The sequence below is a fragment of the Conger conger genome, chromosome 6, assembly GCF_963514075.1.
Source record: "Conger conger chromosome 6, fConCon1.1, whole genome shotgun sequence".
Classification (NCBI taxonomy): Eukaryota; Metazoa; Chordata; class Actinopteri; order Anguilliformes; family Congridae; genus Conger; species Conger conger.
Genome location: NC_083765.1, coordinates 36141384 through 36165383, shown reverse-complemented (window position 1 = coordinate 36165383; position 24000 = coordinate 36141384). Strand labels below are relative to the sequence as shown.

Sequence of the window (24000 nt, the reverse complement as noted above, 5' to 3'; positions counted from 1 at the left end):
TGACGTATTTATGATGCTGGACAGAGTGGTGTTTGTAACGAAGGCGAAATTTGTGTTTACGAGGATCGTGATGTAAGTGGACTGTGGTGTATTTGCGATGCGTGGTGTGTGTGTGTGTGTGTGTGTGTGTGTGTGTGTGTGTGTGTGTGAGAGAGAGAGAGAGAGAGAGAGAGAGAGAGAACACATTGTAGTGGGAAATGGAGATGTGTGTGAATTAGTCGGAGGCGGTGTTCATGTGATGTAACAGGAGGTGGTGGTGTTTGTTTTCATAGTGGGAGGTGTCTGTGATGTAGTGGAAGGTGGCATTGTGTGTATGGTTTGGTGGTGGTGATGTGGTGAGAGAGAGGGAGAAAGTGAAATTTTGGTGATGTGGTTAACGGTCCTCACAGCTGTTTAAAGCACAGACCTCCCCTTGGTTCTGGAGAATATATCAATTACAGCTGCATAGGCCTGGAGTCGCACCGCGAGTCATTATCCCATTCAGAGACACATACCATTCAGGCTATCGATTGCCTGCGGCTCGATCAATACTGCTGCCCCGACAACGCGCTCAAATGAAGAGAGCTGACTGAGACCAGTGTGTGTGTGTGTGTGTGTCCATCCAATCTCATTTGCCTACTTAGAACAGGTACAGCGCCAACCAAACCGCGGCAGAAACGCCAACACACATTCACGCGTAGGTACTCGCTAAACATACACTGAATTTGTGCTCTTGGTAAAGCACAATTCACACTGAATGAGTGCACATATATATTGTGCTCTATAGGTAAATTATCACGGTCGCTTGTGTACGCTGCGTCTGCATTGCACGGGGAGGTGGAAGAGCCGAGCCTGCCCTCTGCCGGCGGAGGGCGGTAACGCAGGTTGCGTCAGAAGAAGCGGATTGCTCTCATAATGGGGTCAGCGGCTCCCAGAGAGCGCCTCCTCGCTGGAGAGCGCTCTTCATGCGTGTCTCCGCTCACATCTGCGCGGGGGGTGGGGGCGGAGGGGGGTTTGCGCTGAAAGGCTGCAGTCAGTCTGGGCACTAAAACCAGCCACTGGCCCCGGCTGCCAGAATACCATCGCCGGCTGCCAACAATCATGTGCAAATATGTGCACTAAGATAAGGATGAGAGAATAAATATTTATCGACGGAAAAGCATGTTTAATCCCTCGCAGTTTTTCTTTTTCTTTTTTTATTGGTGCACAAAAACGCAGCCTATCTCTCCCTCTCTCCCTTTCTCTCTCTCTCTCTTGGAGAGATTAATCTGGCGAAGCGGCTTTTAAAAAGAAGGAGCGGATGATTGCGGTCCTTACTGTGGGAATTCGGTTTACGGTCCGGGGAGACGGCGACGAAATGCGCAAAGAGAAATCGCGGGAACGTGCGTTCCGGTGGGGCTCGGTATCTGGTGCGCCATTGCAGTTTTTATTTTAGTTTAACCCGGTCTGTCCTGCAAGAGGCCGTTTGCTCGCAGCAATAGCGAGAGTCCACTTCACTGCCGCACGCGGTCGTGCGCAAAACGAATTATACACTTTTTCTTCCACTTTTATTGTCTAAAATCAAAAAAATAATATCGGGCTTAATCGAAAAAGTGAAAAACAAAAGCAGTTTTCAAATGTTTTACTTTTCAATAGATTAAGGAATGTGATTTAAAATAAAATATTTTCTATATTTATTCGCATTTAAGTGCTCTCCAGTGATTATGCTGATCATAATTACATGTGCGCACAAGTGCATGCATGTAGGCTATAGCCAATTTGTGCACTTAACTGATGGTGTAGCCCTCAACATACTGCAGCAGAATTGTAGAATATTTATAAATTATTGAAGCAGGATATCAAATTGAGTGCGTACCAGTCACCTTGAATAATTATGTTTGCTTGGCAATGTGTGTGTGTGTGCGCGCGTGTATGAATGTGCAGATTGATTGTGTGTGTGAACATGTACGTGATTATGAGTGTTTGCTTGTGCAGGCTATATTATACCGCCCACGTATGCGTTGCCCATATGATAATAGCAGGTAGTCTGTGTTGATGGGGATTGTTGCTCAGCGATGGATGGACATACATTTGGCGGGGGTGGGGGTAAGGGGAGGGGTATGCGTGTGGGCACATAGCTTATTATTTCTCTCCTCATGCGTTCTCCTCTATTCCCTTCCAGAACCACACGTTGAGTCAGCACGCTCAGTGAGAACCGGCCCGGCAGGACTCCCGGTTCCGCCCGGCACCGACGCCCCCCAGCGGGAGAGCACCATTTCAGCATCAGAGCCAATCAAAGTGTCATTTTCTCCTCACATGTAAAACTCTAACAACTGGGCCACCGGGCGCAGCTATTACAAGCAGTGGGAAAGGAATATTAATGGGAGGTATTAAAAAAAGAAAAAGGAAAAAAAGACGAGAGGAAGGAGAGGAAAAGGTATTCTCCACGTTCAGTATTTTTTATCGTCCTGCTTCCAGTTGTGCGGTTTTTTTTAAACGAAAGAAGAAAAAAGAGGGGAAAAAAACGCCTTCTGTCTCTGATTTTAGTCTTTAGAAATTCTTCTCTTCCTTGTCCTCTGTTGCTTATTGTATCAAACTAATAGGTGCCAATTTTTCCTTGTTTTTTGTCATTTTTTAAAAATCTTTTTTGATTGTTTTGTTCTTTTTTTGTACCTTTAATTTCTTGCAGTAAATAGGTACTTGTGCTGTGTTGTGATCGCTTGCCAATCGTAATATTTCCGATTTTTTCTCCTTTTTATTATTATTATATATTTTCCTTTTGTAATTACAATAAAAAGACAAAAAACAGATAAAGTAAAAAAAAAAAAAAAATGTAATGGTTTGATTGGATTTTCCAGTTCACGGGACTAATGGTTATTGTAAAAATGAATATCATCAATTTCAGTGCAACTGGATGGTGTCTGCTTTTTAAATGTGAATTAACCAGAATGCAATAACTATTACAGTCAAAAAATAAGTGAATAAATAAATGAATAAAGGGAATCCATGCATAATTTTGTATTTTTATTGCCTCCACATTGCCTTTGTCATAGGTCTGCAATTTGGCGTTAAACTGGGTTTGAGGTCAAATCCAAAATGAATGGCATCACTTCCTATTCAACCAAAAAGGGAACACGACCAGTCTTGTAAACTTCTTAAATTGGAATTAGACCACATTCCGTCACTGACAATGGTAGTGGTGGTTTTTAGCCCACCTAAAATGCAATTATCAGTGCGTAAAATGAAACAGGTTTACATTCAACAAGCTAACGCGAGCTTGTACGTCCATACAAGCCCGTCTCATTCTATCCTGAGCACGTGCGGTTATTAAAATCAAATTGTGGGGGGTGGTGTCTTTCCCTTGGCAATTTTCACATTAAGTTGATAGTGAGGTGATGTCACACTTTTTGATGCTTAACAGCGGGTTTAACAGACAGCAGTTCGGTGCGACTATGGTTTGCATGATTAGTGATGACGCATCATCTATGTGAAAGCAAACACAATTAAGGAACCACGCCAGCTGTGCGCTAATCCTATGAAATCTTCTTTATAGTCGATATTTGTATTGTCCAGTCCAGTATTTCCTGAGGCTGGGGCATTAGCAGAAAACCATAGATGCTTACGTTTACACATCCACGGGACACAGATTTGTCGATCTGTGCAAATATGTAACTATAGGCTGCTTATCCAAGAAATAACAAAAACTGAATTTTAATGAGTAATCGTGATTTCAATTGCATTTCCTTATTTGCCTTGAACCGGGGTAGGATGCCGTTCAAGGCATATGCCTCTGCATGCGAATTATCGGTGCATGTGTATGCATACCACGGGATACGTTGATCGATAGTTACAAATCCTTACCGCAAGTGTCTATGTTTTGGAAAGTTGTCGCTTCCATTTTACGAGTCTATCTATGTGTTCTGTGTTTGCACCTGATGACATCTCGGGGTCGCAAACAGTGCGCACCACGACGGATCTGATTTCAAGCTTTTAATGAAAAAATACATACGTGGATGCTATAGCGCTACACTATCTGGACGGGTAGGAAATAAAACGTCAAATAACGTAAATTAGAGGATCACCAAACGTCCTTGAGCATGCAAAGATTACATCACAGTTTTTAATGCATTCCACTAGTAATACAGGATGACGTAGGAAAAATGTATATTCATGTAGGCCTTTAAAACAGAACACTTATATTTCTGTTTTAAATTTCTCGTGGAGTTTTTTTTCCCGTAGAAACCCTTAGTCGCTGCCTTAATTGCATCAATGTGTTATGGCAGATTGTCCGGCCGTTTGGTACCTCGATCGCCGCTGGCCAGAAGGTCGAGGCCGTTCCCAGAAATCAGTGATCGGAACGCATTTATAAAGCTGCATATACTGGGGTAAATAATACTATTGGCACTTGGAGTGCCGACAGGGTGCGTATGGAAACAGATTGCAAAGCCGGACTCCCTGCCAGTTTAAAAACGCATACATATTAAGAAATTCCGTATCTTCACATGCAGAAATTGGTCTGCTCCAAGAAACATCGTCTGTCTAGTCTCTCGTGATCCTGCACGTTATTACACATTCCCAAACATTGCAGACCGTAAGTGGAGTGTTCCGCCGTTAGAGGGCGGCAGATTCGTATAGACACTGCATGGGTGAGTTGCAGAAGAGAACAAATTAACAATTCCTTCTGCTTCTACAAAACCTGATGCGTCGGGGAAGGCATCTATCCTGGAACACTACTACTAAATTTGCTGGTGCTATTTCGTTTAATTTAGGCTACTTGGAGGGCAATCAACTAGTTAGCTAAATTAAAATTCAATTAATTATTTCAGTAAACAAGTTTGAATAAATAGGAGTAAATAAAAAATGGAATGCTTATACTACTACTACTAATAATAATAATAATAATAATAATAATAATACAAGTTAATATATAACTTGATAAGCAAAGACGTTTCAAATAACGCAAACCGGCTAAAATAGTTTCCTTGCCTAAATCGCTTAAATTGATCCCTTAACTGAGATCCAAACGGAAAAGAGATAATCTGCATGTGTGTAACATCTGACAACAGTTGGGAATTCAACCAGTAACTCTATTGACACAAGGTGCGACGATAAACATTGGTTGAGTCAACACGTGTGACGATACACTTCGTTGCGACTGCGCAGTAAAGTAACAGACGCATAGTGCGCTGAGTCAAGGGATCTTCGCTATTTTACTTGTGAATCTGTGTAGTGGTGGAAGGTGAATGATGACTTTCTGAAACCAGAACGATAACCGCACATATGACAGGTCAATGTTATCTAAAATTATATTATGTGTATTACAGCTTTTATTGTGCTTGATTTACCCTTTAGCAAGCTCTTCTTTGTGTGTTTTACCTATACCACTTTCTGCAGCTGAATCTTCAGACATTCCCTTCGGGCCAGCTGTGCTGTCAAGCAAAGGAGGCTGAAAGTTTGTTATTACTAGTCTGATAAGTGGGCCTTGTTCCAACGAGTTAACTACCTGCACAGTCCTAAGAAACACGGGGGTATTTTTCATATAGCTAACAGTTCATTGTGCCGGTCCAGGGAATCGAATCAAGCATCGTAGCTATTGTGTTCATGTTTCAGACCAGGCGCTTCCACGGCGTAGTTCCGGGTGTGCCTATGAATTGCTCACTGTCAAGCAATAAGCCCGTTAGCTAGCAAGCTAGCGAGCTAGTTGGTTATTGAAGATCAGTCGAGTGCTGGCACCCTATCCATGAAATATCAGCTAGTTGGCTACCTTGGTTTATTGATTTTGCTTTAAAAGGGCCATCATCATATATGCATTTTAGCTGAAAAAAGAGGACACAACGAGAGGATGGCGGCTGCACTGCTGTCGGAGACGCAGATCGAACAGCGATCTATGGCTGAAGAAGATCCGAATGGGAATGAGCATGGAGCGGCCGCACGCAGCACTGCGCCTCGCTGGGGACCACAGCACGCTGGGGCCCGCCAACTTGCCGAGCTGTACTCTCCGGGTAAGGCAGCTAGCCAGCTTGCTAATGACATTGTTGAACAAGACAGACAGTACCTTAGGCTACACCTAATAATCAGACACTAACGTTACGATGGCTACGGTCTGTCGTACTACACGTGTCATCTGTATTCACACCTGAGACACACAGTCTGATTAGGTAGTGTTGTCTGCCATTTGTTCCTTTACACTTCCCAAGAAAACTTGTTGAAGCAACGAAGACGTCGCCCGTGACAACATTATAATGTTAAACGCAGAACGCTCAAGGAAGAGAACTAGCTAATTGTACATGTTCAACTAAGTTATAGCTTATTCTAACCACGCTTTCATTCAGTGGGTTAAAATAACAAAAAACGTTGCAAAACGTTACACCCGTATCCAGATATTGTTAACCTTCAACATTCCTATATGAAGCGAAGACTAATACTCTGATTACAAACATACGTTAGCTATAGCTAAAAAGTTACGAAGTAGGCTAGATTTACAGTTGATACATTCGAAATATAAGTTAATGCAAAACACTGTGAAAAAACACATTGCTGAATGTGTGGACTATTTGTGAAGGATTGGTATTTTCGTGATTTATTTCGGGAAAGATTCGGATGCATAATAGGGTATGGGTTTCTTCCCCTCACTGCAGCGTCGCTGACATTGGCTTACGCACCTGATCGCACGTACATAATGTAGGCGACATAATCTATCAAACCATCTAGTGTGTAGTTTACTCGGGTGCATGGATAAAACGTCATGGCAACTTTCAGATGGACTTGCTGGTGGGCGAAAGGTTCGTGGCAGCTGTGGAATGCATCCCCCTCAGAGCGCTCCACAGGCATATTTTGTTTAAATTGTCCCTGGCTTTGAATTGCAAGCGACCATTGAGTTTAAAGAACATCAACTCTACTTTCGGCTCTCAACAATCATGTAAACGATAACAGGATAACTAAAGCATTTTTAACCAAAGTACCGGTGTAATCAGTATATGTGTTTTGATAAGGAAATAACCCTATTCCATGAACATTAAAACAAATGCATGGTATTGCTATTCATACTTGTTGATAAACTATACATATAACGCAACCAAATGGTGTCACAATCCAAGACATAGTCTACCTACAAAGTAAAGCAGAGCTGCAGCTAACAATATTACGTCCAAACTAGGAATTTGTTTAATAGGTTGAGGTCAAATGGACTAAATACAACAATCATGATGGTGCACGTGCCATCTGGCCAGAGTACCTTGGGTCCGCAGACCCCCTTGCTGAAAACCCAGGCCGTAGTTCTCTAACACTTGATACTGATTTTCCCATTGCTGTTTTCGTCGTTTTGTTGGTATTTGAATATGGAAATTCAAATAGCAAGTACTTCTGGGAACAGTGTTCCTCTCAGGTATGTTAGAACATATTCTGGGGAAATATAAAGCACTCTTTTTCCAATTATCTTCATCCCTTAATGTGGGTACCACAAAGCGTTCATACATTTGTGCTTTCTAGGTGCTATTCAAGCATGTGTATGGAGACTTGGTCCAATCGCTAGTAGATTTATGCTTTAAAAAAAGAGTGGTGCATGAGTTCAACCAGGAATTTGAGAGAACGGTCAGAAATGCAGCAATTCACAAAAAAATAAATGAGTCTGCCCTGCGGGGATATGGCCCAACAGCGTTTTTACTTTGAGAGAGAAACAAAGCTCAAATGCGCATTACGAAATTGATTTTGTTCCAGCTCTTGGGCTAAGCAGAGCACTCGCTTCATTTTACTGTATTCAGCGGACCTTGGGGATCAGCTTTGACATCTACGAAAACAACCCAAAGACGCATTAGCTAAAACTGCGAAAGGATATTTTAACTGCGTAGGCGTGTTATGCTTCCTCTTCTCTCTGTGCTCTGGGAGTCTGTGGGAACCAGTAGGCCCACAATATAAAAAAATAAAAGAACCTGCTTTAGGATGTGTGAGTAATTTTCTGTTTGTTGTTTGCTTGCCAGCATTGCCAGGTAACCTGCTCAGTATGTCAAACGCATATGCTGCTGCTGTCAGCCCAGCTCTAATTGCTCTTACAGAGAGTGGCAGAAGGGGGACATTACGCATTAATAAATTAATCTAGTAATACGTTTTCATCTTAATGGGTCATTTGAGATGGGCCGGAGTTTTGCCTGCCGCATTGTGGGGTATTAGGCAAACCATTATCCATTCTGTGTGCTGAACCTCCTGCCGTACGCACACTTGCACACACACAGGCATACACACGCATACAACGACACAAGAAAGTATATGCCGCGGTCAGAACTTTGCCCATTGATTTGCAGTTGGGCTTTGTGCCCTGGTGTGTGGTCTGGTGCGTGTGCGTGTGCGTGTGCGTGTGTGTGTGTGCGTGTGTGTGTGTGTGTGTGTGTGTGTGTGTGTGATCGATGGATTGATTGTCCCTAGGACACACTAGGGCCAGGATAGTGAAAATCTGGCCCTCGTGATCAGTAGTACTGCCGGCTTTCTCTGCTGCCTGATAGTCCATAGTCCAGTAATTAATCTCAGTGATTGGCCCGAGATTACTCTCAGGTATCAGGTCAAATCGGTTCCTGATTAAAGGGGAAGAATGAAATCCAGCAGTAGTACAGGCCTGAGGGTCAGATTGAGTATCCCTGCAATAGGGGCATGTTTTATTTCAGAGCGGTAGTGGTAACACAGCTGGGCTTTATAGGTGGGTTTCAGAGTACGGCTGGTGGTAGACATGTAAGATCGCTGATACCATACCAGCAGTAGTGACTACGCTCTCTGGCCCCCCTCACCTGTATGTGGGTGCCTGTCACCTCCAACGTCACTCTAACAGAGTTCTGAGGTGTTCTGTACTGAGTGGCAGGGTGGATTACAGGTGTACTGGACAGGTAGGCTACTGCACTGTTGGGTGCGGTGGATGTTAGCTCTGCTGGAGAGATGCTGTGCTGCACGATGGGTCGATTGGAAGTGCGTACGTGCGTGTGTGCGCCCGTGTGTTTGTGTGCAAGAGTGTGTGTGTGTGTGTGTGTGTGTGTGTGTGTGTGTGTGTGTCTGCGAAAGCATGTGTGTGCATGTGTATCTGTGTGTGTGTATGAGCGTGTGTTTGTGTGTGCAAGCATGTATGTATGCCTGTGTATCTCCGTGTGTGTGTATATGAGCGTGTGTGTGTGTGTGTGTGTGTGTGTATTTGTGTATTTGTGTATCTGTGCATATGTGTGTGTGTGTGTGTGTGTGTTTGTGTGTATATGAGCGTGTGTGTGTGTGTGTGTGTGTGTGTGTGTATAAGCGTGTGTGTGTGTGTGTATATGAGCGTGTGTGTGTGTATATATGAGCCTGTGAGCGAGTGCGCTTGCGTCTGTGTGAGAGGGCAGTGGATGCAGGGACAGAACCGGGGTGGGTTTACGTGTGGGAGGCTTAAGGCTGAGATGGGATTGATTAGGCTTTAGTCTTTAGGCTCATTACAGTGAGCTGGGCGAGCGAGCAGCTGGACCTCTCTCTCCTCCGTATGTCTGCTCCTCACGCGCCACTGCCCGTGCCTCGCCTTCTCCCTGCTGTACACACCCTTCACCCCGCTGTACACACCCTTCACCCCGCTGTACACACCCTTCACCCCGCTGTACACACCCTTCACCCCGCTGTACACACCCTTCACCCCGCTGTACACACCCTTCACCCCGCTGTACACACCCTTCACCCCGCTGTACACACCCTTCACCCCGCTGTACACACCCTTCACCCCGCTGTACACACCCTTCACCCCGCTGTACACACCCTTCACCCCGCTGTACACACCCTTCACCCCCCTGTACACACCCTTCACCCCGCTGTACACACCCTTCACCCCACTGTACACACCCTTCTCTCTCTCTCTTCCTGATTATTTTAGGGCGCGTGTTGGTCAGATTGCAGAGGCATTTGTTGATAGGCTTAGGGTGCGCTTATTTGCACTCAGGGTTGGTGGTGTGGACCTCCACACCCTGCAGTGGAATTTATACATAGATTAAGAAGGCTTTCAACTTCAGTACAGAAGTGTGTTTGCTTGGGAAATAAATTATGTGCCTGTCTGGCTTGTGTTACACTGCTATATATAGATTCCCTGTCTGTCTGGGTTCATGGCTGTGAATCAGCATTTGCAGACATGGACTAAGCCTTTTGGGTACCATGCCATCCCACCACACTGCAGCCAGAGAGTCGGTCACATTGCAGTAAAGGAGTATGTTCCTACATTCCAGATCTCACGCCCTTTCTATGGCTCTGGCACACGTTCTAGATCTGCCATTCTAAAGCTCATGTTCTAGATTCTACATTCCAGATCTCATTCCCATTCTAGGGGTTGCATTCTAGATGCTGTATTCCAGAACTTGCATTACAGATCTCACTCATGTTCTAAGACATGGATTTTAGAACTTGCTTTCCATGATTCTTGGCCCAGCCTGGCAGATGGGAATCCGGAAAGGGGAGAATACTTTTTACAGCCTTATTTAAAATATGGACTTTTCAGAATTTTCTGTCATGGTGATGTGTGAAGTTTGCAGTTCTTTGATTTGCAGTTCCTCTCTAATGAACCTGTACACCTTGGGCATTATAGAATTGTGCACACACATTTTTCCATCCGCAGATAACACTATTTCACTGATAAAGGAAACATGCCCAGACCTTTGGCCTCATCTTATGCAACATAGAGCATGGATCTTTTCTGAATGTAGCTGCATGTCCAAATCAATATCTGGTCTATCAGTCACGAGTTGTGTACCACACTGCGCCTGTTGATATTTCTCAGCCACGAAGCTGCAGTGGTGGAAAGTCCAGGGGTCAGAAAGTAAAAGTCCTGTCGTGTTTCTTCCACCCGTTAACCCATTCACCAATTAATTCACGAACTAACTGATTTCACTCATTCTTCCTACTGGCTGAAGACTTGTGCAAGGTGATTGGAACAAAATACGGGGGAGCACTTTTAATTTCTGAACCTGGAGGAGAAGTCTTGTGGGGGAGCAAGTGTTCCTGCTGGAGTAAGCATCTCCCCTCTAAGAAGAGCTCACGGTCAGGCCCACAGCCCTGGACTGCACTGTCTTCTTTGTATGGCTGCTCAGAAAAACAGGGAGGAAGAAGCTGTGCTTCCATTTCTGAATAGTAAATATTTATTTCTGTCAACACGCAAGTGGGGAGTGAACAGACCAGGCTGCTTTTTATGTACTGTATCGCCCGGTGTACTGTTCCACACAGTGAACATTCTCTGTTTTTCAAACTCCTCCATGGTCCTTGCCTCAAACTGTGACCTGAAATGTCTTCACTTCCACACAGAAGAGTTCTTCCTAGAGCCCTTTCAGTTCTTTTCAGTCTTGTGCCTGGATGCTCTGGTGGCATTTGTCATGTGGTGATGTCACTTCCTGGAGTGCATCAGAGGGGCTGGAGTCTCACATGTTATTTAATTGAGCAACCCAGGGCATTTGTGTTGTGTGTCTGTAGTCAAACTGGCTGAGTCATAACCTTGTGTGTGTGTTTCAGTGTGTGTGTTTGTGTGTGTGTGTGTGTGTGTCTGTGCATGTCAGGGGTATATGTTACACACCAGGCCTCAGAGTTCAGCTACACTGTACTAAAAACGGATACTTTTGGCTTTCGGTAGAGAACCGAACACCACGGGCACCACCAGTGGAACTCGATACCACAGCCGTCTCCTCGCCCCTCAATCCGTGACGGGACGGACGTTCAGCCTTCTCCACATCCAAGCTCCCGTTAATTATTGAGACCTTAGGGGTACGCGGATCTACGGGGTGCGGGGGGTGGGTCACACCTCTGGACGGCTGGCCGGGGGCCGGGGTCATGGGGTCAGCACCTGGGCTCCCGGGCCCAACCCCAGAACAGCCCCTCCGAAATATGCAGTCAGCAAAAATGAAAAGCGGTGGGAGGGAAAGGGAGAAGAGGCAGAAGAGGACTCTGCCGGGTCGTGCTCAGGGAATCCAGTTGCTGCCCGGTTGTCCTTTTGAGTTTGCCAAGGTTTTAACTGGGAACTTGGTGCAGGAGTTCCAAGGGGACCTTCTGGAAGCTTTCGGTCGCCTCTCCCCCGTCCCCCCCTTTTCTCATCCTCAGTGGAGCGCTTCAATTATACAGGAATACATTAGAAGTTGAAGCTCAGTCGGCCATTAATGTTTGATGGGCCCACACTCGCTTGGTGTCGGAGGAGAGAGAGCAGGTGACTTCTGGAAACTTCTGAATACAGGTGGAGGTGAAGGGTCTGGCGTACATCACTTTGCAAAACATAGCAGAACTTCTGTTGCCTTAGGCCCTTGTAGAAGGAGTGGAGATGCTGATGTGTCCGGTATCCAGAAACCTACCGTTGCCATTGTGTACACTGCTGCAGTCGCAGAAAGACTAGCTGAACTCGGTCTCTCCAGTCAGTCCGTCTGTCGGTTATGGCTCCTCTGTTCTCTCCAGCTCATATTTGAGATCTTTGGTGTCACATGTTTTATGTTATCTGTGGCAAGAACAGGTATGTCCTCATTAGTATACAGTGGTGTGAAAAAGTGTTTGCCCCCTTCCTGATTTCTTATTTCTTTGCATGTTTGTCACACTTAAATGTTTCAGATCATCAAACAAATTTAAATATTAGTCAAAGACAACACAAGTAAACACAAAATGCAGTTTTTAAATGAAGGTTTTTATTATTAAGGGAGAAAAAATATCCAAACCTACATGGCCCTGTGTGAAAAAGTGATTGCCCCCTAAAAATTCAGCCACATTGGAGGGTTTTTGAGCATGAACCGCCTTTTTAAGGTCATGCCACAGCATCTCAATAGGATTCAGGTCAGGACTTTGACTAGGCCACTCCAAAGTCTTCATTTTGTTTTTCTTCAGCCATTCAGAGGTGGACTTGCTGGTGTGTTTTGGATCATTGTCCTGCTGCAGAACCCAAGTTCGTTTCAGCTTGGGGTCATGAACAGATGGCCGGACATTCTCCTTCAGGATTTTTTGGTAGACAGCAGAATTCATGGTTCCATTTATCACAGCAAGTCTTCCATGTCCTGAAGCAGCAAAACAGCTCCAGACCATCACACTGCCACCACCATATTTTACTGTTGGTATGATGTTCTTTTTCTGAAATGCGGTGTTACTTTTACACCAGATGTAATGGGACACACACCTTCCAAAAAGTTCAACTTTTGTCTCATCAGACCACTGTATTTTCCCAAAAGTCTTGGGGAACATCAAGATGTTTTCTGGCAAAAATGAGACGAGCCTTAATGTTCTTTTCTGTCTTGGAACTTTGCCATGCAGGCCATTTTTGCCCAGTCTCTTTCTTATGGTGGAGTCATGAACACTGACGCGTGTGGAACACTTAACTGAGGCAAGTGAGGCCTGCAGTTCTTTGGATGTTGTTGTGGGGTCTTTTGTGACCTCTTGGATGAGTCGTCGCTGCGCTCTTGGGGTAATTCTGGTCGGCCGGCCACTCCTTGGAAGGTTCACCACTGTTTCATGTTTTCACCATTTGTGGATAATGGCTCTCACTGTGGTTCGCTGGAGTCCCAAAGCTTTAGAAATGGCTTTATAACCTTTTCCAGACTGATAGATCTCAATTACTTTTTCTCATTTGTTCTTTTTTGAGGATCATTTGGTCTTCTTCACTTTGTCAGGCAGGTCCTATTTAGGTGATTTCTTGATTGAGAACAGGTGTGGCAGTAATCAGGCCTGGGTGTGGCTAGAGAAATTGAACTCAGGTTTGATAAACCACAGTTAAGTTATGTTTTAACAGGGGGGGGGGGGAAATCACTTTTTCTCCCTTAATAATAAAAACCTTCATTTAAAAACTGCATTTTGTGTTTACTTGTGTTGTCTTTGACTAATATTTAAATTTGTTTGATGATCTGAAACATTTAAGTGTGACAAACAAAAAAAATAAGAAATCAGGAAGGGCGCAAACACTTTTTCACACCACTGTATCTTGTGGCAGGAACTCTTTATGTCCTCATTAGTCAGGCCTGAAGGTGTATTATTCAAATACACATACCATTCTGTGTTTTCATGGCACTGTTCATTGCACACACGCACACTGGCAAAAATATTGGACCAACACATACACGCACACGCACGCACACACACTCACACTCACACCTGCACACAGTCTCAGCTGGGACAGGATCAGAGGAGCAGATTCCCTTGCCACTGTATGCAAGCCCAGTGCTCATCTACAGCTTATGTGTGTTTGAGCATGTACATGTATGCCTCTCACTGTGTGTGTGTGTGTGTGTGTGTGTGTGTGTGTGTGTTTGAGCATGTACATGTATGCCTCTTACTGTGTGTGTATAAATCCACCAGCTGTGACAGTTCCTCACTCCATGCAGAGCAGTGCCTGTCTGTACCACGCGTGTAGCTCCCAGCTGCTGCCACGTGTGTACGCGTGTGTGCGTGTGTGCGTGTGTGCGTTCGTTCGTGTGTACGTTTGTGTGTGTGTGTGTGTGTGTGTGCGTGCGTGCGTGCGTGCGTGCGTGCGTGCGTGCGTGCGTGCGTGCGTGCGCGCGCGTCTGTCTGTGTCCCAGGTTGGGCCCTCCGCTGAGAACAGATGAAAAGAAATAAGGACTGTGACTGATCTGTCCTGCCTGATCTGGGGAATTCTACCTCTCCCTCATTCTCTTTCTCTCTCTCGCTTTCTTTCTGTCTGTCTCTCTCCCTCTCTCTCTTTTTCTGCCTTTGACCCACTTTTCCCTCCTGCCCCCCCCCCCCCCCCCCCCCACACCCACCGTCACATCTGAAGACAGGCCTTCAGAGATCCGACCAGGGGACTTTGAGATGTGTGTGTGTGTGTGTGTGTGTGGCAGTCTCCTATGGCACGCTTCCCTCATTCTGTCGTTTGGAAGAAAAACAAAAAGCACAGCACACTAAACCGTCCATTATTGTAGCATGTGTGTTTTGTGTTTTTAAATGTACGCCTGTCCATTCCAAGGGTACCACTGTCCATCTGGGGTCTTAACGATGGCGGCATTTTGGAAATCAGAAATGTGAAAACCCCGTGCCCCAGCCTGGGCCTCATTGTCTCTTGTTGGTTTTGTTCTTTTTTTGGGAGGGCCTCACAAAAGAAGGAGGACAAAAGGCCGGTTCAGGACGACACAAGAAGAGGGGAGAGGAGAAAGGATGGCTTTGTTTAGCGGGAGAGGGCGGACAAACTCGCGCTCGACACAGAGGTCCCACTGAGGATGAAACACGGCGGCGGCCGAGGGGAACGGCCCTTTGGAATGCTGCCCCCCAGTGGCGTGTCGAGAAGACGGCTGCTTGGCCGACCCTCTCGCTTTTCCAGCTGGGAGGTTTCTGAGTGCGCACCGCTCCTCTTCCAACAGGACAGCCTTAAAACCTAAAACCTGGAACGGCGGTAATCCGCCTCCGCGCCTCTCCCTCCCTCCCTGTTCACACATCACCGCTGACCCCGCCTGCGTTGCTTTCGCCGATCCGGAACATTCTCGCCGGTCGCGCCGCGCTGCGACCTCCATTTTGGCTCGACGGCGGGAAGGCCGGAGTCACGCCCGCGGGCCTCGCTGCCCACCCCCGCCCTCGGAGACGGAGAGGAAGTGACTGGCGAGGAGACGGGCGAGGGGGTAAACAGGAGTGTAGAAGGAGCTAGGGAGGCGGCATTAGCATTCACAGGGTGTCGTTTCGCAGCTCGCAGCGTCCCTCTGTGCCGAATTGGGAGCCGCTGATTAATTTCAGTCTATTAGCACCCCCCCTCCTCCACGCTACTGCCCCCCCTCTCCCTCCCCCAGGTTAATTCCCCATGCCTGCATGCTGAGATGTGAGGGGGGGGGGTGGGACTGCTGCTAGTGAGGGATGGTGGGGGATTTTCAGGGGGAACGTGTTGTTGTCAGGGCTGTATTAATGAGCGCACCGCTCTGGTCCTCTCTCTGGACAGGGGGACCGTTTTTGGCGCCGCGCTTGCTCTGTCGAGGCCTGGCCTAGTTTTCCGCCTCGCGGGGGGAGCTGGAGGAGGACCGTCGCCGATCACCTGACACCTGACAGCCGCCCCGGTGCTCGACCCTGCGTGTGTGCGTGTGTGTGTGTGTGTGTGTGTACGGACGTGGATAGAGCTGGGAGTTCTACGAGCTGGGGCGACACGCTCTGTCCTCCTGCATCCAGCCACACAAAGAGCGTTCCCCCGCGTAGTCTTTCCACAATGTTATTCTAACACAGAGCGTTAGCGGGGGGCAATGTAAGGCGTGATAGTGCGCGTTTCTGAAGGTGTGTGGAGAAAAATAGGCCGGAGGGGAGGAGTTACAGGGCGGGTGGAGACTTTGCTGCGTAGGGTAACGGGAGAACCTTAAATTTCCTGTCGAAAAGTCAGGTCAGATGGGCTTCCGATTGGCTTCCTCTCCGCGTTTGCGATACCTGCACGGCACACCTGACACCTTGACCCCCCCCCCCCAAACTTTCCTCTGTCATACACCCAGCCCCCCAGCCCGACAGCTGACATGGTGCTCTCTGGAGCATACAGGTGAAGAGTATGAGGTCATCTGTCAGGTGGGGCAGGGGGGTTCAGGTGTGGGTGTGTGCTCGCGTGTGTGTGCTCGCGTGTGTGTGCTCGCGTGTGTGTGCGCGCGTGTGTGTGCGCGCGCGTGTGTGCGCGCGTGTGTGCGCGCGCGTGTGTGTGCGCGTGTGTGCTCCGTGTCCTTCCGCGCCCCCGGTCAGGCGATGCAGACCACGGTCCCTGACCGGACCGAGCCTCAGGGCAGGGCTCCCTGCACGGGGGAACCTAGCATTAGCAGCCCTGCAGCTTCAGGAGGTGAACCTTCTCTCATGAGAGAGAAAGAAACAGAGAAAGAGAGGAGAGAGGGAGGAAAGAGAGAGCTAAAGCAGTGAGATTTACATGGAAAGAGAGGGAGATGATGGGAAAGGAGAGACAGAGACTGGCAGAGAAAGAGAGGGCTGAGACAGAAAGGTAGGTGAGAGTGCAGAAGCTGAGGGGTTCATGCTTAGGAGGGAGAGAGGGATGAAGACGAGGGAGGTAGGGAGAAAGAGGGAAGGTAGGGTTGGTGGTCAGGATTTGTTTTAGAGCAAGTGAGGGAGGGGTAAGAATGAGGGTGGTAGAGAGAGAGAGAGAGAGAGAGAGAGAGGTGGTGGTTAGAGCTTGTTTTAGAGGGAGTTAGGGAGGGGTAGGAATGAGGGAGGTAGAGAGAAAGAGGGAAGGGAGTGGTGGTCAGGGCTAGTTTTAGAGGGAGAGAGGGAGGGGTAGGAATGAGAGAAAGCGGTGGTCAGGGCTGCTCTCTGCTGGCGGCGGGAGTGGGAGCTGGAGCTCGGCGTGGTGAATAATTCAGCTGCTCTTTATTGGAGCCATTTGTCCCCGTCTCCCCTACAGCAAGGCCGCAGTCTGGGCCCGGCGCTGCTGCCGTGACCCCCTCCTCTCCCTCCCCCTGACCCCAGCCTGGAGCCTCGCTCCCTGCATTAACCTAATGCTGCTCACACAGACTCACACACACACAGGCACACGCATACGGACGCAGGCAGGCACTCAAAACGCACACCGACAGACTCATACACTTACTCACACACATTCAAACACACTTTAGAGACATTAACAACCTCATGCGGTCAGGCGCACACACAAACGCGCTCATACGTGTTTCACTCAAGTTCACACATACAGTTGTGTTTTTGTTTTTGTGTTACAATTGACTGTATTTCATGCTGATGTGCTGCTATTGCGTGACCGCAGTGACTACACAGCACTGAAGCGCTGTTATTATGTGTAATGTAAGCGACTATACCCAGTGCTGAGGTGTTGTTATGGTGCATGACTGCTGTGGCCGTGTACACAGTGCTAATGTGGCGCTATGTCTTCCCCAGGCAAGCGCTTGCAGGAGTGGGTCAGCGTGGTTCTCTGCCTCTCTCTGTTCAGCATCAACTTCCTCTTCCTGCTGCTCAACTTCTCCACCCTGCACATCTACAGAATCATCTTCGGCATCTGTGAGTCTCGGCACGTTCTTCCCGAACTTTCTGTTTCTCTGTCCATTGTGTTTGTCTCCCTTTGTGTTTCAGCTCTCTTTTCACTATTAGTATATTATATAGTTCTCTCCAAAGTTGTACTTATTGTGTTGTATACTGTTGTGTAGATATTACTTGTGTTATTCCTAGGAAAAGGATACAGTATGTATGTAATGGTTAACTAATCTACAGAAATAAATGTCTCTCTCTTGCTCTCTCTCTCTCTCCCTCTTCCTCCCTCCCTCTCTCTCTCTCTCCCTCTCTGTCTCTTAGTTGCGGGGATTGTGACTGCAGACTTTGCCTCTGGCATGGTTCATTGGGCTGCAGACACCTGGGGCTCTGTAGACATACCGGTCCTTGGAGCGGTGAGAACTGGGCTGGGCTGGGCGTGCCGTCGATTTCCTGAGCATACTGACCACTGATCTGAGATCAGCATTACTGTATTTATTACTTATCAAAGCTGACCGCTTTAATTGAAAGAAGCTGGCATTAATATCAGATGTGTTGCTTGTACCATAACATATTCCTTCATGTGCCCACATCTATGGTTGGGGAGGAGAAAATGCATTGTGGTTCTGGGTGACAGTGGTGTGCTTGTACACACGTGAGTGTGTCCGTGTGTGCGTGCACGTGTGTGTACGTGTGTGCGTGCACGATCAACGTTACTCCCTCCAGATCAGTATCTGATCAGCAGCAGCTGATCCTGCCCAAACCCAGCTGACCACCCCTCTTCTCCCCCACCCCACAAGTTGAGTCCTGGACTCCGAGGTCCCTGCAGGCCCCAACCTCTGCCAGGCTCGTTAATATTGTTAACGAAGGCCTGCTAGCCTGCCTCGTTAGTGTCTGCTTAATTGAACTCGCCGAGTCTCAGGCTAACGCTAACTCCCCACCGACCCCGTTCCCTACCCCGTGACTGGTGACAGCGAAATGTCAGCCCCTCCCCCAGGATATCTCCCCAGCCTCGCTATGCGGGGACCCCCACACACACACACACACACACACGCTGCCCAATGGAAAAGGGGGTAGGATTAATGTGCAACCCGCACCTGGTCACACACTCGTACCCCAATTAAGGAGACAGTGTGGCCCTTTGCTCTGTCAGCCAGGTAGCCCTGATCTCCTGGGTCATTTGTCTGTATGTATTTATACGCCGTGCTGACTGGGACGCTTCGGAGAGGGGATTGGGGGTGCAGAGGGGCGGGGGGGGGGGGGGGAGTTGGGGGGTGGGGGAGTGGGTTCACGGCTAAATACAGCTACTGTCTATACCTTTGTAATGGTGCTAATTCTGTACATCTCATTGAGTTGTGTTGTTGACGTACAGTACAATGCCACCTTTACTGTTTGGTAGTTTTAGTGAGCAATGTGGTAAATGTAAAGTTTTTTTGCAAATTTTCTCAATTCAGATTATTAAACTATGGATGGTATGTTGAGAAACTGGTCACGGAGGGCATTCTGTCTGGTGTAGAAAGAAACCCTGATTAATGACTAATTTGGCTGATTTCAGAAGATTTGTGATCATCTCAGCTAGTGTCCTAAAGGTAAATTCAAAACTTCCACTAAGGACCTTAATGGGTTAAAGAGCTCGGCTAAGCTTTCGATCAAACCCTCAGCTCTGGAATAAACGCTTGTGAAATCTGCGATGAGAAAGTGTGCAGATGTCCTTTTTGAATGTATCGCTTGTGCCTCCAGCACTTTCTCTGAACCGGAGCGTGTGGTAGTTGTCTCTTTCTCCTAAACAGCACGGTGAAATGAGAGCGGCAGACTCCAGACTTGGCGGGCCGCGGCGCCTGCCCGTTTTTGGCGTGTCCCGACGCCTAAGCGCTTAATTCCCGCCGCTGACGAGCTAAAAAACCGGCGTGCCTTGTTTTCCCAGGGCTAAATTGGTTTGTGATTGAAAGCAAAACCACAAAGTCTCCCGCGGACGCGGCGGCCCTGCTGGACCGGGTCTGTCTCGGTACCGGGGGGGGGGAGGGGGGTTGTTGCGCACGCCGCTTTCCTTTCCCGCCAATTATCACGGCTTTGCCTTCCCACCGCCCGCCCGCGCCCGCTAGCTTCTCTCCCCCCGTCGCTCGACGGCGAAAACATTTTCGCGGACGACGCGTTGGCGCTCCGTCGCTTTAACGTGCCCGTTTCATCAGACTGAAGAAAAGCCTGAACGACCGGGGCCAGTTCGTTAATTAAGAACGGTTTTGAGATTTAGCGGCATGTTACGGTATATTGAGTATTGCTCGAATGCGGGGGTATTGATTTTTCTGTAGAGGGAGTGGTGTTGGAACTATGGGGGCTGGTTTTAATGTGCAGTACTTTACACCAGAAAGCTGAATTTACTGTGCGGTGTATCTGGAGGCCTGCACTGTATGTTAAAGCTCTGCTATTACAGTGTAGCAAGTACTGCAGTGATTTGTTTTTTGGCTGGGGCAGTCTGGTGGGTTTAACACCACTGCTGGTATGGTGCAGAAGGATATTACAGTTACAGTATTGTAATGTAATGCTTTTACAGTGGAGTATTTTATAGAATGATTATTACAGTATAAATATGAATGTTACGGAACATTACAGAGTGCCTTACCTCAGGTAAAGGTAAAGCAATGCTTTAGTTTAGTTATGTATATTCAAATCACTTATTTGTGATCTCACACCTTAAAGGGTTAAGACAATCGGTTGGAGAAAACACCAGTGTGCCCACCTGCCCTCCTTGAATAGAGCTGTACGCCTCCAGATTAAGACAGTGTAATTTATACACCGTGACACTGTGATAGATCTGTGTGGTCTGAACTTGCTTTATGAGGGGCGCAGCCTTGGTCCCTGGCGGTCCTAGCCCAGCCGTGGGACCCAAATCCGCAGCTGCACCCCATACAGTCCGGGCCGGGCCCCCTCCCACACCCCCACACCCCCACCCCAGAGCCTCAGCCCGGCAGCTGCACCATGCCTCTTGTCAAACCCCTGGTGGGATGGTCTACCTCCCTCAACTCGCTGGCCAGAGTTGGGCCTGCCCCGGTCAGTAATTACCCCCACCTCACCGGGGGAGAGTGAGCCAACCAGCAAGCGTAGACTTCAGAAGCAGGGATGGTGGGAGGCTTTAAAGAGGGGCTAAGTGAGAGTTTTTGGGCATTTAGTAGGGATTTGAGGCAGATTAAAGGCGGCGGTTAGCGTTATCATTAGCGGTAGCGCCTCCGACAGGAAGCCCCCGACTTGTGGGAGAATCTTTAATGACGGTGATTAGACGCCCCTCGCTCGAATCAAAAGGGATCTTTGATGGCTCTTCTTGTCAAAAGAGAGAGAAGAGAAGGATGATGAGGATGATTCCTTGGATGAGTGAGGCGGGGTGGGAGGGGGGCAGGGTTGGTCAGTAGGAGGAGGAGGAGGGTGTTGCCAGGCGATGGGAGAGATTGGGGCCCCTGATTTGCGTAGGAGGGAAGGAGGCGCAGGTTAAACGCCGTGGGATTAGCGGGGCGGCGGAACTCTTTTAATCTGCCGGACGGGCAGGAGGAGGAGGGGGGGTGGGAGGGAGGGTTGCCGGAGAGCGATAATTGTTGCGATCTCCGTGGATACTTCCCGCCGTCCAGCGGCGGTGGCTCGGGGGCCTCCTCAGATAAGCGCGCGGACGGGCCCCGCCTCGCGAGCCGCGGATAATGGCCTTCTGTCGATAAAACGCCACGCGTATGGTAATCCAGCCCCAAATCATCATCATTATTTCTGTTTGTTCAGTGAAATAAATTGGCGGCTCGCTTTTCAATGTTCCTCCGCTCTCTCTCTCTCTCTCTCTCCCTCGCGCGCGCGGTATCGGACTCCTCCCTCTGCTTTCCGCTTCTCGGAACCCGCCGGCCGCCAGGCGGGAGTCCCGCCTCCGAGCGCCGGGCGGCGTCGTCACGGCGACGGCTTATCTCGCGGCTCGACGCGCGGCCGTGTGCGCGGCGTGTCGGGCGGACGTGAGGCGGCGGTTAAGCCTCTGTATCTGCCAGGCCAGGCCTCCCGAGGAGCCAAACGTCCGCACAACGTACCCGTAACGTCCGCAGAACGCTCGGGCTAGCGCTGCGGCTATGTCGCTCGCTAGCTGGGTGTGTCCGCTTGTGTTGTTTTGCGGCTCTGCGCCTGTTGTCCTCCCCGGCTCTGAAATTGCCTTAATTCTGAAATGAGTACACAGCTCAGGCAGGACTCTTGCGGGGAAACAACATTCGCTCTCAGGAATCAATACTTAGCATACGAACCGCCGAGTCCACTTCACTTTACAAATGGAAAAACAGTATGAAAATGCGCTCCCCACAATTCCTGCTAACGCCCCTCTTTCTCTTCCTCATCTCCCTCCTTCCCTCCCTCTGTTCGTCTTTCTTTCCCCCGCTCCTCTCCCCCCCCCTCTCCCTCTCAGGCGTTTATCCGGCCGTTCCGGGAGCACCACATCGACCCGACCGCCATCACGCGCCACGATTTCATCGAGACCAACGGGGACAACTGCATGATCACCATTCTGCCTCTGGCACGGATGGCCTACAAATTCCTCTCCCACTCGCCAGGTCAGGGGACGAGGGCCGGGGCCACAGTGGAGCCATGAAAACTTGTGCACACACACACACACACACACACACACACACACACACTCTCACACACACACACACATACATACACACTCACACACACACAGAAACGTGCGTACACACACACACACACACACGCATATCTATGAACACCAGTGACATTGGATTTAGTATACGCATGGATACGGACTTACACACACACAAACACACATATAGTTGGACTCACAAACACACACACACACACACACACACACACAGACAGACGGATACACACACAATCTCTTACTCTCTCTCACACACACACACACACACACATACACACACCTATGAACACCAGCGACATTGGATTTAGTACAGTCGTGGACACAGACTCACGTGCACACACACAATCTCTTACTCTGCTACACACACACACACACACACACACACAGACAGACAGACAGACAGACAGATAGACTCAGTCAGGAGAGGAGACTGCATATAGACTGCGCTTTGATCTCATGTGGCAGGGCCAAGGTAAGGTCAGGAGTCACTCAGAGGGTGAGAGACAGACACTCTAACCTTGTGACCCTTGTCTTTTTGGGTTATGTGCGTGGGATACGTGAGGGGGGCAGGGTGTTCCAGATGGACTGACAGTGTAATCCACACCCAATCATTAATTTACCTCCTCTGAGGGGTAACCTAACCCACAGGGATTAGAGAAGTCTGCCTCACTTCACAGTCCAGACCTACTGCACTCCATAATGACCCTGCGAATGAGAAGAACTGTGTTACACTCTACTGTTATATACCAGCTTTACTGTGTCAGTACTGTTATATACCAGCTTTACTGTGTCAGTACTGTTATATACCAGCTTTACTGTGTCAGTACTGTTATATACCAGCTTTACTGTGTCTGTACTGTTATACCAGCTTCACTGTGTCAGTACTGTTATATACCAGCTTTACTGTGTCAGTACTGTTATATACCAGCTTTACTGTGTCTGTACTGTTATACCAGCTTCACTGTGTCAGTACTGTTATATACCAGCTTTACTGTGTCTGTACTGTTATACCAGCTTCACTGTGTCAGTACTGTTATATACCAGCTTTACTGTGTCAAGTCAAGTTTATTTGTATAGCACATATTCATACAACTGAATGCAATTCACAGTGCTTTACATAATAATGAAAAGATTGAAAATATATATGTATAAAAGAAAGAACAGTACAATTTAAGAAAAGTACTAAGAAGCAACAACACTGCCTGAAAATTGTAATATACTGTGTCAGTACTGCATCATTACACACACACACACACACACACACACACACACACACACACACAACGGTTATATACCAACACTACAGTGTCAGTACTGCAGCATCAGACAAACACACTGCTGTATACCAGTATGTCAGTACTGCATCATTGCACACACAACTGTTATATACCAGACTCCACCATGTCAGTAGTCCTATCACCACACTGCAAATGTCACTCTTTTTTTACTTCTATTTATTTCCTTCTTCTTCTCAGAAACCCTGGCGGAGTCCTACCCCTGGGAGTGTTTTGTGTTTGCACTGGCCG

General features: G+C 48.0%; 2 protein-coding genes across 5 annotated transcripts in view; both read left to right on the top strand.

Moving 5' to 3' along the window:
* Positions 1-2961, top strand: part of znf423 (zinc finger protein 423) — a 134879-nt gene extending 131918 nt beyond the window's left edge. For both annotated transcript variants that reach the window (XM_061246700.1, XM_061246699.1), the window contains one exon: positions 2141-2961. In XM_061246700.1, coding sequence (XP_061102684.1) covers positions 2141-2170 — 30 coding nt within the window. In that variant the 3' untranslated portion in view covers positions 2171-2961. The remainder of the gene's footprint in view (positions 1-2140) is intronic.
* Positions 2962-5107: 2146 nt separating this feature from the next.
* The window catches only part of si:ch211-212o1.2 (uncharacterized protein LOC492735 homolog), a 24934-nt gene continuing 6041 nt past the window's right edge, over positions 5108-24000 (top strand). Inside the window, exons 1-7 of one of the 3 annotated variants that reach the window (XM_061245402.1) lie at positions 5108-5245; positions 5775-5960; positions 15833-15947; positions 17761-17880; positions 18172-18263; positions 22265-22409; positions 23950-24000. The exon at positions 23950-24000 is cut by the window's right edge and continues 162 nt beyond it. In XM_061245402.1, coding sequence (XP_061101386.1) covers positions 5865-5960; positions 15833-15947; positions 17761-17880; positions 18172-18263; positions 22265-22409; positions 23950-24000 — 619 coding nt within the window. In that variant the 5' untranslated portion in view covers positions 5108-5245; positions 5775-5864. Of the gene's footprint in view, positions 5246-5329; positions 5961-15832; positions 15948-17760; positions 17881-18171; positions 18264-22264; positions 22410-23949 lie in introns of those variants that run through there. The other 2 variants (XM_061245403.1, XM_061245404.1) reach the window with 2 other exon arrangements.